The sequence below is a fragment of the Carassius auratus genome, unplaced genomic scaffold, assembly GCF_003368295.1.
Source record: "Carassius auratus strain Wakin unplaced genomic scaffold, ASM336829v1 scaf_tig00036638, whole genome shotgun sequence".
In the NCBI taxonomy this organism is placed as follows: domain Eukaryota; kingdom Metazoa; phylum Chordata; class Actinopteri; order Cypriniformes; family Cyprinidae; genus Carassius; species Carassius auratus.
In genome coordinates this window covers 43133-57826 of record NW_020526322.1, presented here as the reverse complement: position 1 = coordinate 57826, position 14694 = coordinate 43133, and the positions used below count along the sequence as shown (strand labels likewise).

At 38.4% G+C, this 14694-nt stretch overlaps 1 protein-coding gene and 1 long non-coding RNA gene across 2 annotated transcripts; one reads left to right on the top strand and one right to left on the bottom strand.

Annotated features, from left to right (window-relative positions):
- Window positions 1-2526: 2526 nt before the first annotated feature.
- On the bottom strand, window positions 2527-5042 carry LOC113082652 (uncharacterized). The gene is made up of 3 exons (XR_003282811.1): window positions 4888-5042; window positions 4534-4642; window positions 2527-2575 (listed from the first exon to the last, which is right to left on the bottom strand). It is a non-coding gene; the product is annotated as an uncharacterized LOC113082652 (long non-coding RNA).
- A 4691-nt stretch (window positions 5043-9733) lies between these two features.
- Window positions 9734-14366, top strand: LOC113082653 (uncharacterized). Its single transcript, XM_026254197.1, has 4 exons — window positions 9734-9934; window positions 10104-10161; window positions 10750-10811; window positions 11846-14366. Exon 4 carries the CDS (start codon window positions 12387-12389, stop codon window positions 14352-14354), a length of 1968 nt encoding a protein of 655 aa, XP_026109982.1. The 5' UTR covers window positions 9734-9934; window positions 10104-10161; window positions 10750-10811; window positions 11846-12386; the 3' UTR covers window positions 14355-14366.
- The last annotated feature ends 328 nt before the right edge of the window (window positions 14367-14694 follow it).

Sequence of the window (14694 nt, the reverse complement as noted above, 5' to 3'; positions counted from 1 at the left end):
TGCATATAACTGTCATTATGTTATATCATTTACAAGTGATCACATAATTCTATCTATCATTTGCACACTGTATTGGGATGAATTCAGTTATTGACTAAGTTTAAATGCATAATCGTTTATCACCTATAAACTATGATTATGGTATTTATGCAAAAGTTCAAAATTAATTTTACTTAGTTAAGTTTAGCTACTTCATACAGAAATGTTGCATGAAACACAGAAACCCTAATCAACACATTTAATTTACCACAACACATTTAGTTCTTTAGTCAAGTCAAGTCTGCTTTAATGTCAATTTCCACATGTACAGAACATATATACAGAGAATCGAAACTGCGTTACTCTCAGACCCTCGGTGCATAGAGATGACATTAAAGCATAAAAATCTAGATCAAATATAATACTACCGTATTTTCCGGATTATAAGTCACGCTTCTTTTTCATAGTTTGGCTGGTCCTGCAACTTATAGTCAGGTGCGACTTATCAAAATTAATTTGACATGAACTGAGAGAAATGAACCAAGAGAAAACATTACCGTCTACAGCTGCGAGAGGGCACTCTATACTGCTCAGTTCTCCTGTAGTCTACTCCTGAAGACATAGAGCACCCTCTCGCAGCTGTAGACGGTAATGTTTTCTCTTGGTTCTTGGTTCTAAATAAATGCAACTTATAGTCCAGTTCGACTTATATATATGTTTTTTTCCTTGTCATGAAGTAGTTTTGGACTGATGCGATTTATATTTAGGTGCGACTTATAGTCCGGAAAATATGGTATACAATAAGGGAATGTAAAAAAAGTCATATAATAAAATGTAAAATAAAGTTAAATAAAGCACCGCAAGGCAAATGAGAGATGAAATCAATGAAGTGAACAACAGTGCAGACAAAATATTTTTTTGTGAAAAAAAACAAACAAACAAAAAAAACCTTATCAAGTCTGATTAAAGTGACAAAGGGCTCGAGAGCAGTTATTTTATTTAACTGACTGATGAGGTAGTGGAATGACATCAGTTCCATGCTGCATGAGGTAGTGAGCAGACCAATACTGCACAAAGTGACTAGTGCATGCCATCATATAATTAGTGTGTGTGTGTGTGTGGGGGGGGGGGGGGGGGGGGGTTCATAGGTCAGAAGAGGGGGCAGAAGAAGGGAGTGGGGGCAAGTTCGGGAGGGAGTTCAGCTTCCTGACAGCCTGGTGGATGAAGCTGTCCTTCAGTCTGCTGGTCCTGGCCTGGAGACTCCGCAGTCTCCTCCTGATGGTAGCATGCTGAAGAAGCTGTGTGATGGGTGGGTGGGTGGGATCACCTGCGATGCAGAGGAATTTGCGAGTGAGACGGGTTCTGTAAATGTCCTGGAGGGAGGGAAGAGACACCAATGATCTTCTCAGCTGCTTTCACTATGCATTGCAGAGTCTTTCGGCAGGATGCGTTGCAGGCGCCATACCACACAGTAATGCAGCTCGTCGGGATGCTCTCGATGTTGCCTCTGTAGAAGGTGTACATGATGGGGGGTGGGGCTCTGGCTCTCCTCAGTTTGCGGAGGAAGTAGAGACGCTGTTGTGATTTCTTGGCCAGTGCTGCGGTGTTTTCAGTCCAGGAGAGGTCCTCTGTGATGTGCACACCCAGGAACTTGGTGCTGCTCACTCTCTCCACAGTCGCAACGTTGATGGTCAGAGGAACGTGCTGAGTGTGTGCTCTCCTGAAGTCAAAAACAATCTCCTTCGTCTTCTCCACGTTCAGAGACAGATTGTTGTCACTGCACCACCCGGACAGGCGGCTCACCTCGGTCCTGAAGTTTGTCTCATCTTTGATGCTAATGAGACCCACCACAGTCGTGTCATCTGCAAGCTTAATGAAGAGGTTGGAGCTGTGTGAAGGTGTGCAGTCGTGGATCAGCAGAGTGAAGAGGAGGGGGCTCAGCACACATCCTTGGGGGGCCCCAGTGTTCAGTGTGATGGTGCTGGATGTGTTGCTGCCGACCCGTACTGCCTGAGGTCTTCCAGTCAGAAAGTCCAACAGCCAGTGGCACAGCGAAGTGTTGAGGCCCAGTTGGATCAGTTTGTAAATGAGTCCTTTTTGTCCATATGTGTGAGTGCTGAGTGGAGGGTAGTGGAGATGGCATCATTGAACTGGAATGATGGTTATAGTTTTGAAACATGTGGGAACAACAGCCTGACTGAGTGAGATGTTGAAAATGTCTGTGAAGACATCAGTGGACATCAGCTTTGCGTGCATTGATCCTGCTGAAGGATCTCCTAACGCTGTCTGGGGTCAGCGTCATCACCTGGTCACCGGGAGGAGGTGGAGTCTTCTGTGCAGTGGTGCTGTTTTGTTGCTCAAAGCGAGCGAAGAAGGTGTTCAGCTCATTTAGCAGAGAGATGTTGTTGTCACAGGTCCGTGGTGGGGGCTTGTAGTCTGTAATGGTCTGTATCCTCTGCCACAGGTTCCTAGTGTCTCTGCTGTCACTGAATTGATGGGCTATCCTCCTGGAGTGCTGTCTCTTAGCCTCTCTGATGCCACGGGACAGGTTGGCCCCTAGCTGTTCTCAGTCCCACCTCATCTCCAGCTCTGAAGGCTTTACATCACAAAAAAAAAAAAAAAGTATTCACTGATTTGTGTTATGCAATTCTCAAAATGTCTAAATACTACAGCAATATAGGACATTATCAATTAATAATTATGGACAGTGGTGAAAAACACACAAAAATAAACAAATGAATACAAATATTAAAGTTCAAAGCACAAACATGGCACAAGAATAGAAATTACACAATATTCTTGTCAAATGATGTAATCAGCTCACTGAAAAAGAAAACAGGAGACGAGTAAGTTTTGCTTGACAGGTTGAAATATTGTTTGGTTTGACTGACCTGTTAATTATTTTTCAATTTGCATGCCTGCTGGTATTGTATTTAAGGATATAGCCACACAAACTTCACATGCTATTTCACAGCAAATACAGACTTAACATTCAATAACTTATTTGTATTTTCCTTGTAGAAATCCAAGCTTTGTAGATGAAAACTGAAAACATGGTTTTAAAAATAAATGTCATAAGACACAACTACAATGCTTTAATGTACAGAAGTGTTTTATAATTAATTTTATTAATTACTATTAATGTTTGCTATTGCTCATCGCCTGTACTAATAACATTTATCCCGGTAGCCACTCAGGACCTTTAAGGACTGTAAAAAGGCACACTATTCTAAACCACGTTTGTATCACCTCACTTCACATTTTTCCTTCTTTCCTTTTACACTTAGCCTATATAAAAATCTAGCTTCTTGTTTACAGTCTACTTAAGCACTCTGAAATCTTGGTCTCTAGCGCTGACCTGAAGAAAGTCTTCCCATCCCTGGTGAGCATCTCCTCTGACTTTTGCCTTCCCTCATTACCGAAAAGATTTTCTCCAAACTGTTTTTCTTTGCTAGAACAGACTTTTTTTTTTTAACTGTGCCCTCATGGTAAAAGGCGACACCCCTACAATTTTTGTATTATTAAACATCAGCAGACACCAATTATACACTGAACAAAATTCAAAGAGATCAGATGCAGCAATGATAGAAAGACGAAGATAACGTGCAATGGCTGCTATAAACTATCGAAGTGCGTTTGATTGAAGCCTTCAAGCGAGGGATTGGTCATAAGCTAACAGATTGTAAGTAAACTGAAGTTTTTCCACACGGATGGTCGGCCGATGCTGTGAGAGTGCTACAGAGTTCGTTGGGATTGTAACAATTGTAAGTGTTGTTTATTTGTTATTCATTTTAATATTGTGATCTGATATGTTATCGTATATTATTTACACATTTCTTCAGTTATGAAAGAAATTCTGTATATTCTATATTTGTGGGTTCTCACACTTAGCCATATTAAGCCATGATGACTGAGCACCTGTTACACAGATCGACTTGGAAACTAATTTTCATTTATTTTCTTTATTATAGAACCACACGCATACACATCAAGAATCTCATGAATTATACAATTATTGTCAGCATACGTCCAGCGCGTCACTACACAGAGAAGGACATCTATATACCACATCTGCCTGTTTAAGTTTCCGTGTGAGGATTACTACAAGTCCAATCATCTGTTTGCACCTACCCTCCTTTCATTTGTTTCCCTGAAACTATTGGGACTCATAAGAACTGAGAACTACCTCACTGCACGAGTACCTCTGCATCTTTGCACACTGTCTATGCATACTGTTTTTTATTTTGATTGTTTATTGTTGCGCACGACTGAAGTTTTTTTTATTTATACAAATGTGTATTTCTATATGGGATTTACAGGTGTGAATAATTAGTACATACTGTTGTTAAACAATACATTGAGTGAATCCTAATATAAGACTCTGGCCTTTTTACTCCTCTCTTGGTCGCTGGAAATTAATTCGGTATTCAGCCTTCTGAAGTGATTGGTATCGCAGTAGTAATAAGTGAATCATACAGTCTCTAATACACTCCCTGTGAGATGTGACCGTTCAGTACCTTATAATAGAGGGGGGAAAAAAAGTAAAGAACATACCTGAAAGTGGAGTTTGTGGGATCAACTAGATCATGGTGGTGTTCATACAAGGACCAGTTGCCAAAGAGTGAATGATGGAGAGACCACAGCCAAACATCAGGACAGAATTCTGCACGAGTCAAGTAAGCAGAATAAATATATAAATAAACATTTAACATCATAAACAAAAACTTATTATATATTCTATATTGCACAAAGGTTTAGGGAATAACTCTAAAAATCTGCACATGCATTGATGTCTTTAGGCCACATGGGTTTATAGTATCGCATTTTTTAATTTCTAAAAATATTTTATAAAAATAAAAGTTGCATATTCAGCGTATAAATTCTTTAAGAATAGTGCTATGTACTTACGTATATCTGAGTTGGTTTAGGATCAAATTAAATCAAAAGAATAAAAATCTCTCTGCTGCTAATTTAACATAGGCCAGGATAAGCAACTGCGGTCCTGGAGGGCCACTATCTTGCAGAGTTTAGCTTCAGCCCTCATAAAAACTCACCTGCCTGTATCTATCTAGTAATCCCGAAAACACTGATTGCCTTGTTCAGGTGTGTTTAATTAGGGTTGGAGCTATACTCTGCAGGACAGTGGCCCTCCAGGACCGAAGTTGCCTATCCCCGAATATGCTATGCATCGATGTTGGTTGCAAAACACGGAGATACAGCATGGTTGAAATATGTTCACTTTTAAAACTGTTACAACAATCGTCAAACCACCAATGACAAACATACTATCAAACCAAACATTTCCACATATCACACAATGCCGACCTATCAATCATTAACGCATCTTACACAGTGTGAACAGACTCGATCGCGTTCAGCGAGAATGACTCTTCTTCATTGGCTTATTGGCGACTCGCGGGCGTACATCGCCACCTATAGGGGTTCCTCAGTTATGTTTAACAAAGAGGGACTCTCAAAATGAAGTGGGAGGTGAAAAAGTACAATAAATAAATTATATATATATATATATATTTTTTTTAAACATCATTGCTTTGGATATATTAAACTTAAACGCGAACACCGTATTATGTGATATTACATGTATTATATATTTTTGACGTCTAAGTTAATGCGATTTGTCATATAAATGTACATATTTATATTTTTAAAAATAGTTAAACATACTTAATAGTATCTATCAATATTTAAATTATTACTCACGTGCCAAGCCCGCGAAACCGGGCAGCGGGCTTATATAAGCCGGGGTCTGTGCCCATCACGCGCACATCCTGACTCCCCTTTGAGTGACAACCCCAGCAGTGCGTTTTCCTGAGGTAAATTACTTTACTTAAATAAAAATACTTTTTACAAGTACAGACCGACAATAAAAGTAAATGATATTTAGAACTGTGAAGAAAGAAAGTAATAAAATGTAATTATAAAATTATTATACATATGGTCTGAGGTAGTTTTTCTTAGGGAAATAACCACAAAAATAAATAGCGGCCGTTTTCATTACTGAAACCGATTAAGTTTTAACATAAATTGGATTGTCTTCCAATAAATGTGTGGTAAGTTACATTTATCGGAAAAGACATACAAACAACGACTTTCCTCAGCGCCGATAAACACCGTTAAATGCCGTTACAGCCGAGTGACGTCATTGCTAATGGAGCCAATCCGCTCCGTTTGGGAGACGCTCTTTCGTTTCAGAGTTATCGGTCATGTTAACGTTACTTTAAGAGACTAATTATACAATTATTCTTAATAATGTCTTCATTATTCATATTTTTATGGAAAGTAGTGCATTGTCACATGTTTGACTGCGAAAAAAGGGACCATTCACACAGAATGCATTTTTCCATTAAAATTCGCTACTTTTCCATTGTTTTTGTTTGTAAACACGGGCTTGACGGATGCGCTATGCTCGCGTCCCGCGTCTTTTGCAGTGCTTCGTGCATGAGCGCCGCGTTTTTTGTCAGGTTAAAATAATTCCCACTTTTATACGCTGCGCCGCTTATCAATGTCAGTTTTACAGCAGTGGCCCAATCAGAAAAACTCGGAGGCGGGGCAAGCGTTGCAAGCTTCTGTTTACAGTAGCAAGTTGGCATGACAACTGTTTCATTTGACTGCAACATGTCATAGAAGGCGCTCTACGCTGGACAAAAAAATGAGCATTTTTGCTCAAAATGTCAGGACACCGGCCCACCACAATCGGTCGGACATCCTTGCGGTCCCTGTAGATATGCATACAAAGCCAGGGGCGTAGGCAGATTACGCGTGGGACGTGTCCCCCCACTTTTAATATCACGGAAATTCGTCCCCCGCACCTTTTCAGTCAAATGTGTTCGCATAAAGGTTTTCAAGAGCTGGTGTGAATAAATATAGATTTAAACTCAAAGAGACAGTATAGTCTGCGCATGAACTGATATTTTATTCGGACCCAGAAGGCGAGATGAACTTCACCGAGCGCTAAACTCTCATGCAGTGTGTGTTTCATTCAACCTCGAAGCTGGAGCGCGCTCTCGCGCGGAAAGTTAAATAAGGAAACTCCTAATATGGGCAACAGCGTCCAGCTTATCGCTGTTGGAAAACAGTTGTTTTGACAGAAGAACTTAAACTTTTGTAAACACGAAGACATTAATATACGATTGCGACAATGGTTTTTCAAGTCATCTCCAGCAGGTGATAAATACAGTATATGAACAAAACAGTGTAAGTGGACCAGTACTCACTCTCTCTTGACCGACTCCCTGGTGATCAAAGGTGCTCTCCTCCACTGCTAACTCAACCTGGCTTGACTATACATAAGGACAGAGAGAGAGTTCATTACAATTATTTGCAAGAGTTATTAAAAGTACACTTAGTAAGGATCCATTTTGGTTATATAGTCCTGTACTCTCGAACAGCAGGATTTTTAGATGGACAATGTGCTCCATGTTATAAAAGCTAGTTAATCCTTTTGAACATGTGGATGTAGAATACTGCTAATTCTAAATGTATATATATTTTTTTTTTTCAATGAACCAGACAGCAGAAGAAAAACTAGTTTACAATTGCAAGTATAGGCTACTTTGTTTTAAAGAGCACATACCCCTCTTTAATGACACCAAAAAAACATTTACCTCTCATTGTTGAGATACTTCCCATAAAAAAGAAAAACAAACTGTACTACCAAACAAATAAATAATATATATGATGTTCATATTATTCACTCACCGTTAATATTGCATATTAATGATATTGGAAATTCATTAGAAACATGAGAAAATATCTACTTCGTTGAATATACAGCCAAACAAAAATATACAGCTTTCAAAATGCAAGGCGGGTTTTAATCCCCAAATAGCAGGCGTCTTCCGACGTGTAACTTGCAATGGGCGCTTTGACGCAGGCATTTTGAGCAATAATTAAAATAATCAAATGGTCATAATAATAATCATTTTAAGTTTTTATAGAGAAGGGCCGTACGGCCATTATGGGTTTTAAAGGGTTAACATTAGAATAGTCAGCCGAAGTTACAATGGAATAAGTTAACTCTGCTAACCTAGCTACAAAACAATGCAAAACAGCTTATGCTGTGTTATTTGACTTTAGCTGACTGAGTAGCTAGTGCAGTAGGTGACAATCTGACAGACTTTATATTAGCGACAACGCTTATGTTGTCTTATTATAATGTTCATTAATTTAGGTAACGTTAAATCATCACACTATCGAGGCACCTACCCTGATTAACACTCCCTCCCTGTTAGAGTTGTGACGTTCGCGAACGAACCGATTCTTTTGAACGGCTCATAAACATGAACGATGGGAGCCGAGTCGCGGCTGGAGGGGAGCCGTTCTTTCTGTCGTTCTTTTTTCCTATGCGTGTTTCACACAGATACACACAAATGAGCTCCTCCGCGAGACAGAACAGTCCTCCGCACCCAGCGCAGGCCAACCCTTGTGATGATATTAGTTATTAGTTGTGCACGCATCCTTCACGTGAGTACTCCAGTGGAAAAAAAAACCTGCGTGCCTCTGTCATTGGGTAAGAGCAGAGCCAAAAGTTTACAGTAGTAATAGTATGTAGTATGTAGACATTTCCATTTTATTTATTCTAATTTTATCTACTTTAAATATTTTTAGTTTTCAATCAAAATGTTCTTGTGTGGAAGTGTTTGTAGTAAAAGCTGTTTTGCACAGAAATTCATTGCAGCCGGCTTTGTTTTTGATGTTTATTTGTGAGTAGGTATTGTATGTCAATCAACGTAGCTTCACACACACACACACACAAACACACACACACACACACTTTGTACTAAAGGTAAATCCAAAATAGTGATGCCACTGTCTAAGCAGAGGGATTTGTGCAACCCTATGGAATATAGTCCACACATGACAAATGAGATAATAATCAATATTTCAGAATAATTCAAACTCAGATATTGGTGTGTGATATCTGAGTTTTAATTATTTGACTACAAATCTCACCTCATCATTCCTCCCAGTGATTATTTCCAGGATAAACTGAGATGCCCCCAAGCTGGCTTCTTAAAATTGACTAAATATTTAAAAAGAGCCAAAAGAGCCATTCTTTTGAACGGCTCTTTGAAAGGAACGGATCGCGAAGATCCGGATCCCCTCAAAGAGCCATAAATCCCATCACTACTCCCTGTTAACAGAGACAATTTGCTGTTAATTATGTAACTACCATGCTTACCGTTTCTATTACACTCTCCTGCTCACTCTGTCCCTCCTTGACTTCACTATCAGACACCTGCTCCTCTGCCTGGGTGCCCGGCGCTGCTATGGCTAGTCACCTCCATGTGCTATGTTTACCTGTTTTTGCACAATGTCGTCAGCTACTGTAGGCTTGGAAACTGAAGCTACAGCACTAAACATGTCGGTTATTTTTGCACATGTTGAGGCATCAACATCTAGAATTTAATATGTTTTTTTTCAACAACCCCTTTGCGCTGTTTAACCATCCTAAATCCACAGATTTCTGGCTGAGCCACCGACTGCATCTGACACAAGAAAGCGAGGGGGAGGGGTGGAGCCTGTTAATAGATGATTGGGCCAACCCAGTGTCAGTATGGAAAATGAACCAATGGGCCACTGTCCCTGCTTTATGGGCCGGTCGTTGGCCAAAAAAAAAAAAAAAAAAAAAAAAAATATATATATATATATATATATATATATATATATATAATAAATCCTAAAACATTATTATTATTATTATTAACAATAACAAAAACGATAATAATAATAATGCTATTCTTTAAAAATGAAAATGCATCTTATTTATTTGTGGGCTGTAAGGTCTCATCAAATACATTGCTCTGCATTCTTCTCATCTTGCATTATCAGAAATTATTACACATTCATCACAGCCTTTATAATTTAGAAAACCTTTACATGAAAATAATTATTCTCTTCTCCTTTTTTCAGTGTTGATTTCCATCTGATTGTTGTAAGTGAAAACAGTAGCAGTCAACCTGCATCTCTGATTTGACAGTTTCATCATAACATACTAATTCATCAATAATCACTGAAAAAACTAAATATTTTCATTCGCACAGCCATATCTCACTCATATTCAGTCCTCTTTCTTCTTTTCACTCTTTTGCTTGTGTCTATAGCAGCTATACACCCCAAAGGCTCTTTTAAGAGCCACATCACGAGAGAATCTTTGACTTTGTAAGTATATATTTTGATCGACTATTAGATAAATTTGGGATTAGATCAATTAAAGCAACATCATGCAACATGTTAGTAATGTCTTAATAAAGTAATTAAATGGGTATTTCTTAAAGTAAGAAAAAAATCTCTGATCTGCCAGTTTTTATAGGAACATAATATTTTTTATTTGACTATTCTGTTCATCAATACAGACCCATGTATTATTTAATAGTGAAATGTTCAGTCATTTCTTAATTCACTTTTGCTGCAAACAATAGTGGATAAAATGTCTGAGAACGCATAACTGGCATCTTTTGCAATAAGATCTTTTTTTTAACTGTTAGGCACATTAAGAGTTTTACTTTAGATTCATCTTTGACATTTATGTTAGAATAGTAAGTCTGAGTCATCGGTGTCTTAAAAACATAAAAAGGGTTGTTCTTTTAAAATTCAATGTTGTACCCTAAATTTATGACTAGCCGTGCTCATTTTAGTGAACAATGAATGCTGAAAATTGCACATATTTTTAATTCATACATACGTTTTCAATACCTCACTCATAATCAGTAAGGTTTACTACTTTTCCTTCTTCTGCATGTGTATCAGTGGCTCCTACATACAACCCAAAGGCTCTTTTCAGAGCCACATCGCCCAGCGTCCTTGGCTTTGTAAGTATGTTTCTACTGACTGTCAGACACCTTTTATTTATTTTGGTTTATACCAATTAAAGTTACATTGTACAGTAAATCAGAATCATCAGTGTCTTAAACACATAAAAGAGGTACTTATACAATACAATCTAGTCTTCTGCATTTATGACTAGTAGTCTTTGTCAAAAGTAACAATATTTTGATACTAAAGTATTTGAAATGATACAATATTATTTTTGTAAGTGATCTGTCAGGCAGTCATCCTGCATTTACCATGTTCATAATAAACCATTTAGTCAATAATGATTAATGTAAAAAATACATACATGTAAAGACATTTGCAATATCTCACTCATACAGAGCCCCGCACATGACATGCAGGAAAAAATTGTAGGCTAAATTGTGTGCACGATTTACTAATTCATTCCCTCACTGTACTTAAACGTGCACACGATTACTATTGCATTCCCTCGATTTATAAATTGTGTGCACGTTTTAATACAGTGAGGGAATGAATTAGTAAATCGTGCGCACAATTTATTTATTTTTTTCTTGCATGTCATGTGCAGGGCTCTGTACACTCATATTCACTCAGGTTTCCTATTTTTCTTTCTTTGTGTCAACAGCACTTACATACATACATAGACATACTACACAAAAGCTCTTTTCAGAGCAACAGTACAGAGTGTGTCATTGGCTTTATCTAGTTTTAGATCAATTAATTAGACCTTATTATGCAGCAATTGGAGTCAGTGTCAAAATACATTAAATTTGTGTTATTTAGCACATATCTATCAATACAGATTTATGCAATATCGTTTCCTCCTTTTGCTTGTCTTTAAACAGACCACTGGCATCCAATGCTCTAAGTGTTTTGTTTTATTTTGACCATCAGGCACATTCTTAGTGTTCAGCTGTGGATTCATCATTGATACTCATGTTAATTCATAGCGTAATTCAACAATGTACATGCAATATTTGTTAAGGCCAATGTTCTATTCTTGTAATGTCAAAACCTATAATATATTACTATGCTTTCTTTGATTAAATAGATTTTTACCCTCCACTGCTGCCTCCACAGAGTTTCTTCCCCCGTCATATATTATTTTAAGGTACGTAATTTTCACTTTGAGTAATATTTGTTATTATTTTTGATATATAGTGATCTTGGTCACATGATGTTTTATTAGCTTGAGGTTAGTATGTGGACATATTCACATTTATAGTTAAGAACCCAAGAATCAATTAACCCTCCAGCTAAGCTAAATAACATTAAAGAGTTTACATTATCGTGACAGGTTTCATGATTCCATTAGATTACAATAATCATGTCAACTAGGACTAGTTTGCAAAAGTAGGTTATGGACATTACTCAATTTTGTACTTTGTCAACCTCTCCCCAAACTGAGCTCTACGATCTGGCCAAGTTTCAAGTCTCTAGGCCTTTTTATGGCAGAAAAAAAAAATCCTAAAAATAACAAGAGGGTTCCAGCACTTTAACCCCTAAATATACCAGTATATCTTTACAGTTTTCTTTGTATAGATAGATAGATAGATAGATAAAGCTGAAACAAAGACTTTAGATATGCAAATATGGTTTCCATTGGGAACACAATTTTATTATTTTGTAATTTTAGACATTACACAATGAGTGAGGAAAAGAAAGAGAAAGAAAGGCAATATCTGAGATCCTGGAGAGCTGCCAAACGTGTTTTAAAAAGAATAGGAAAAAAAAACACAGAAGTAAATGATCCAGAACAAGTCCCAGGGTGTCAGACAGACTCTGATGATGCATTAAGTTCTATGGAGGACCACCTGTCCACTGAAGCATTGAGTACATTGGAAGAAAGCGACTGGGATGATGACTTTGTGGAAGATATGGACCTTGATGAAAATGACATGACTGACCAGGAAGACATGACTGACCATGACAACAAATCATCACTGGGAACAGATCTAGCAACCTGGGCATCCCAATTCCAAGTCAAAAACAATGCTGTTGATCATTTATTAAAGGTCCTTCAGAAACACGGCCATACAGACCTTCCATCCACTGCCCGTACATTGCTGAAAACACCAAGGCATGTGACAACCATACAAAAATCTGGAATGGAATATTTCCATTACCCCCTCCATCAAAAGCTACTGGAACACCTAGAGAAGTACTCTGTAGAAGAGCTGCAAAACCATGACAACATCAATTTGTCTTTTAATGTTGACGGTCTACCGTTATTCAAGAGCTCAGGGAAAGTTATGTGGCCTGTCCTCTGTGCCATCCACCTGAATCCCATTGTTGTTTTTCCCACAACTTTAACTTGTGGAAACCACCGGCCAAAGGATCTGCGTTTTTTAGAAGATTTTGTAGCAGACCTCGAAGACCTACTGTCTAGCGGCATTCAATGCAAAGGTAAAAAACATTGCATAAATGTTCTCTGCATTGTCTGCGATGCTCCAGCAAAAGCTTTTGTCCGGGGCACAAAGCTATGCTCAGGATATTACGGCTGCGATAACTGTGACCAAAAGGGTGAATGGTTCAACAGAGTGACTTTTCAGGACACCGAAAACCTCACTCTAAGAACAGATGCATCATTCAGAAGCCAGGTTCAGCCCGAACATCACAAAGACAGCACACCACTGGTCCAGCTTTCCTTGGATATGGTCAAGTGCTTCCCAATTGATTATATGCATCAATCATGCCTGGGGGTGATGAAGAAGCTGCTGCTTAGTTGGACCAGTGGAGCGAGAGGTGTGAGGCTCTCCAGTACTCAAAAACTAGAAGTAAGCAATAGGCTTCTTCAACTCAGAAATGAAATACCATCCATCTTCTCTCGCACACCTCGAAGCCTGGTTGAGCTGGAGAGGTGGAAGGCTACAGAATTTCGACAATTCATGCTGTACACAGGCAAGCTGGTGCTGAAAGGAATCCTTGAGGATGACCTCTATCGACATTTTCTGGCTTTCAGTGTGGCCATGTGCTTACTAGTGTCACCAACACTAGTAAAGAGGCATGCGGAGTATGCAAGAAACCTGCTGCACTACTTTGTCTGTAGAGGACGAGAGCTTTATGGTGAGGAGTTTATAGTTTACAACATCCACTCTATGCTCCACATCACTGATGACGCGGTGCAATTTAATGGGCTTGACAGCTGCAGCGCATTCAAATTTGAATCATACCTGCATACCATGAAGAGGATGGTAAGAAGTGGAAAACACCCTTTGAGACAGGTCGCCAAGAGGATAGAGGAAAGGCAGCTATCTCCTCTTGAAAAACACAGAGAGAAAAAAACTTCAAGTGCTAAGGACAAAGCCTTCTTGATCAATGAAAATGGTTGTGAGATCACAGATGAAATGGAAAAAGATGGAAAAGTCCTTTGCAGGGTTTATCATAATCCTCTACCAATGTTCATCGAGCCATGCCACTCTTTTCTTGTGGGAGTATACAATTACAACAAAAAGCAGACATCAATGAGATGGATCCCTAGAGAACAAGTGGAGAAGAGAGCAATCAGAATCAATCATGGAGACACAGTAACGTTCATGGCCATCTTGCATCAACAGTGAATTTCAGACATTGATAATGTGAGATTTACATATAGATGTATAGATACATTATATATATATATATATATATATATATATGAAGAGTTCATTTGCAAAAACCGATAAACGCCACATTCAAATGAAAAGAGCTGATTGCGGTGCATTATTCTCCACATACAGCACAATCTGAAACCTAAACAAGTTTTGTCAAAAAAACTGGTATTGTTGTCTTTCAAGGCATCATGAGTTTATGTTTTCCTGCAGAAGCTGATAAGTCCATTTTAGCGATTCAATGTGCTGTATTCAGGTCAGGGTACAAGTAGGGCTGTCACTTTTGTGAAAAAATCATTTTCGATTTTGA